The sequence below is a fragment of the Procambarus clarkii genome, chromosome 13 (genome assembly GCF_040958095.1).
Source record: "Procambarus clarkii isolate CNS0578487 chromosome 13, FALCON_Pclarkii_2.0, whole genome shotgun sequence".
NCBI lineage: Eukaryota > Metazoa > Arthropoda > Malacostraca > Decapoda > Cambaridae > Procambarus > Procambarus clarkii.
In genome coordinates, this window is record NC_091162.1 from 49,019,616 (window position 1) to 49,022,485 (window position 2,870).

General features: G+C 39.9%; 1 protein-coding gene across 1 annotated transcript; it reads right to left on the reverse strand.

Annotated features, from left to right (window-relative positions):
* Nucleotides 1–1,404: 1,404 nt before the first annotated feature.
* LOC138364491 (uncharacterized) lies at nt 1,405–1,872 on the reverse strand. Its single transcript, XM_069324136.1, has one exon. The coding sequence runs from the start codon at nt 1,870–1,872 to the stop codon at nt 1,405–1,407; it is 468 nt and encodes a 155-aa protein (XP_069180237.1).
* Nucleotides 1,873–2,870: the final 998 nt, after the last annotated feature.

Sequence of the window (2,870 nt, forward strand, 5' to 3'; positions counted from 1 at the left end):
CTTTGGGTCGGCGGGTGCCTTGGTGGGAAGGTGATGTTCTCGTCTTGGGTGGGGTTGGGGTGTCGTTGGGGGTTTAGAGGGGTTGGGGGGTTTCGGGGTTTGCTTTGCTATGCGCTCCCTTTCCGCTTCTTTGGGTGTCCTTGGCGGGGGTTGCGTGTGGTTGTGTCTCCCCCCTTGAGATGCTGCTGCTCCTGTGTGTGTGTGGTGTGTTTCCGTACCTCCGGGTGCCGGTTGTGTCCGTATGCGTGTGGGTGTGTGGTATTGAGGGGGGTTTTGGCTCCTGCGTGGGCCTGGGTTTTCTGCTGTACTGTTTTCTACTGTTCTTTTTGTGGCCGTGTTTCGCTTTGGCCTGTAACCCATTATTTTGCGTGCTTGGGTGCAGTGTGGTGTGCCGTGGTGGTGTGGGTGGTATGAGTGTGTTTGTCTTGTTGTTTAGGGTGTGTTTAGTGTGTGTGTACATAATTTCTTCTCATTTAGTGTATGTCATTTTCCTGGGTAGCGCGTGTATGGTCCTGTGCTCCTTTGTTCTTCTGTGTGTGTGGTAGGCGTGGTTTTGTGCACGTGATTCTATATCCACGTCTGTGTATGTTTTATGTTATTGGTTCCAGGTGTGTTTACATGTTATTTATGTACTTTATTGTTTTCTTTCTTTTCATGTAATTTTCTTTGCCATGTTCTGTGTTGCTATGTGGATATGAACTGTTTAGCCTATTGTTTCCATGTACTGTTTTAGCACTTATTTCCCTGTACTGTTTAGCCCATTGCTTCAATGCGTTTTTATTTTGTTCAGCGCTTGTGTTTGTTTTGCGGTTACTGTTATTGTTTAGTGTACAGACTGTTTATTCCTGTGTACTGTTCCTTCATTGGTATACTTGATGTGTACAGGTTTGCATTGTTTTGTGTGTTCTTGTATTTGTGTAATTTATAAAAAAAAAAAAAAAAAATTTAACTCCTTGAGTCGTTTTATGCGTGTAGCACGATCGGGGTAAAGTTTACAATAGTATATGGAATGTGGTTGTCCACAGAACACACATGGTCTCCAAACATTAACAGCATCTTGAGGAGTCACCGATTTGGGTGGCGTGTTAACTGTAGGTTTGGAGGAACCAACTGCGTATGTGCCCACACTGCCTTGTGTCCACTTTGTGGAGGGGGAAGTTGTTTTAGCTTTGTTTGGAGTGCTGTTTGTACTCTGTTGTTTACTATTAGTAGTAGACGAAGGTTTCGATGTTGCTTTTCCATCTGGGTTAACTCTTTGTCGTTTTATGATGGTGTGCAACCCTTCTGTAATCTCTGTTACCATTAACGATGACTTACTGTAGAGTACAAACAGCTTATCCAGTATGTCATTGGGTAATTTGCGTGTCATATGGACTTGGATTATCCAGTCTGACTCATCCAAGTTCACTTTATATCTGGGGCCTTGAGCAAGGACTCAAGCTCCAATCTAAAAGCTTGGAGTGAGACTGCTGTATTATTTGGAGGTTTAATGTCTAACAGCTTCTGTGTTAGAATTCTGATGGTCCTTTCTGGTTTAGCGTAATTATCTTTCAGGAGCTGTACGGCATTGTCATAATCGTCATCTGTGTGATTCAGATTACAGACCACCTGAAACGCTTCATCCTTCAAGACACTCTGTAAATATGTAAACTTTGTCATCTTAGGTACATTGGTATTAGAATCCACAGAATCGACAAATTTGCTCCAAAAACCATCCCAACTCTCGTCCTCTGTACCAGAAAAAGTTGGGAGACTGAGTGATGGCAATTTGACTTCTGGTGCTGTCTGGTTCTGGGAAGTTGTGGCTGCAATATTTGTATTGGCCTTATGTGCGTTTATTATATCGTCAAAGTGTTGTAACCTTGTAAACATTGCATCCTCATTTATTTATTTTTATTTATTTATTTATTTATATATAAGAAGGTACATTGAGTTTGTGAGAATACATAGCATAGTACAGTAATTGCACTCTTGTAAAGCCACTAGTACGCGCAGCGTTTCGGGCAGGTCCTTAATCTAACATATAATTTTAAGTAGGTAAGTTCTATCAGAATTAATACAATGATAACAAATACATTGCAAGAAAAAAAATGTGATGAGAGAGATTAGTAAGTATATTAAAGCACATTGGTATATTAAAGCTCTGATTGATTACATCGACAGCTTGATTGGTAATTTAAACAAGATTAATAGACACCATACAGCAGATTGACAGTACATATAAGAAGACAGCAATGATCGCAATGATAAAGATGTTCAGATTGGGTACATAAAGATTGGGAGATTGGGTAGCAATAGATACAGTGCAGTTTTAAAGCAAAAGGTAAAAAACTATGAAGATGAAATTAGGTACTTTTTAGTATTGTTTTTGAATGATGCAAAAGTTGGACAGCTTTTCAATTCAATAGGGAGTGAGTTCCATAGACTGGGTTACTTTATTTGCATAGAGTGTTTACACAAATTAAGTTTGACTCTGGGGATATCAAAGAGATATTTATTTCTGGTGTGGTGATAATGGGTCCTATTACATCTGTCCAGGGAGAGTTTCAGAGCAGGATTTGCATTTAAGAACAGGGTTTTGTAAATGTAGTTGACACAAGAGAATTTGTAAAGTGAGATTATGTTTAGCATGTTTAGGGAGTTAAACAAGGGGGCTGAGTGTTGTCTGAAAGCAGAATTTGTTATTATTCTGATAGCAGATTTTTGCTGGGTAATGATGGACTTGAGGTGGTTTGCAGTGGAAGAACCCCATGCACAGATACCATAATTAAGATAGGGATAGATTAGTGCATAATATAGAGAGATGAGAGCAGAGTTAGGTACATAATATCTGATTTTGGAGAGTATACCAACTGTTTTAGAGACTTTCT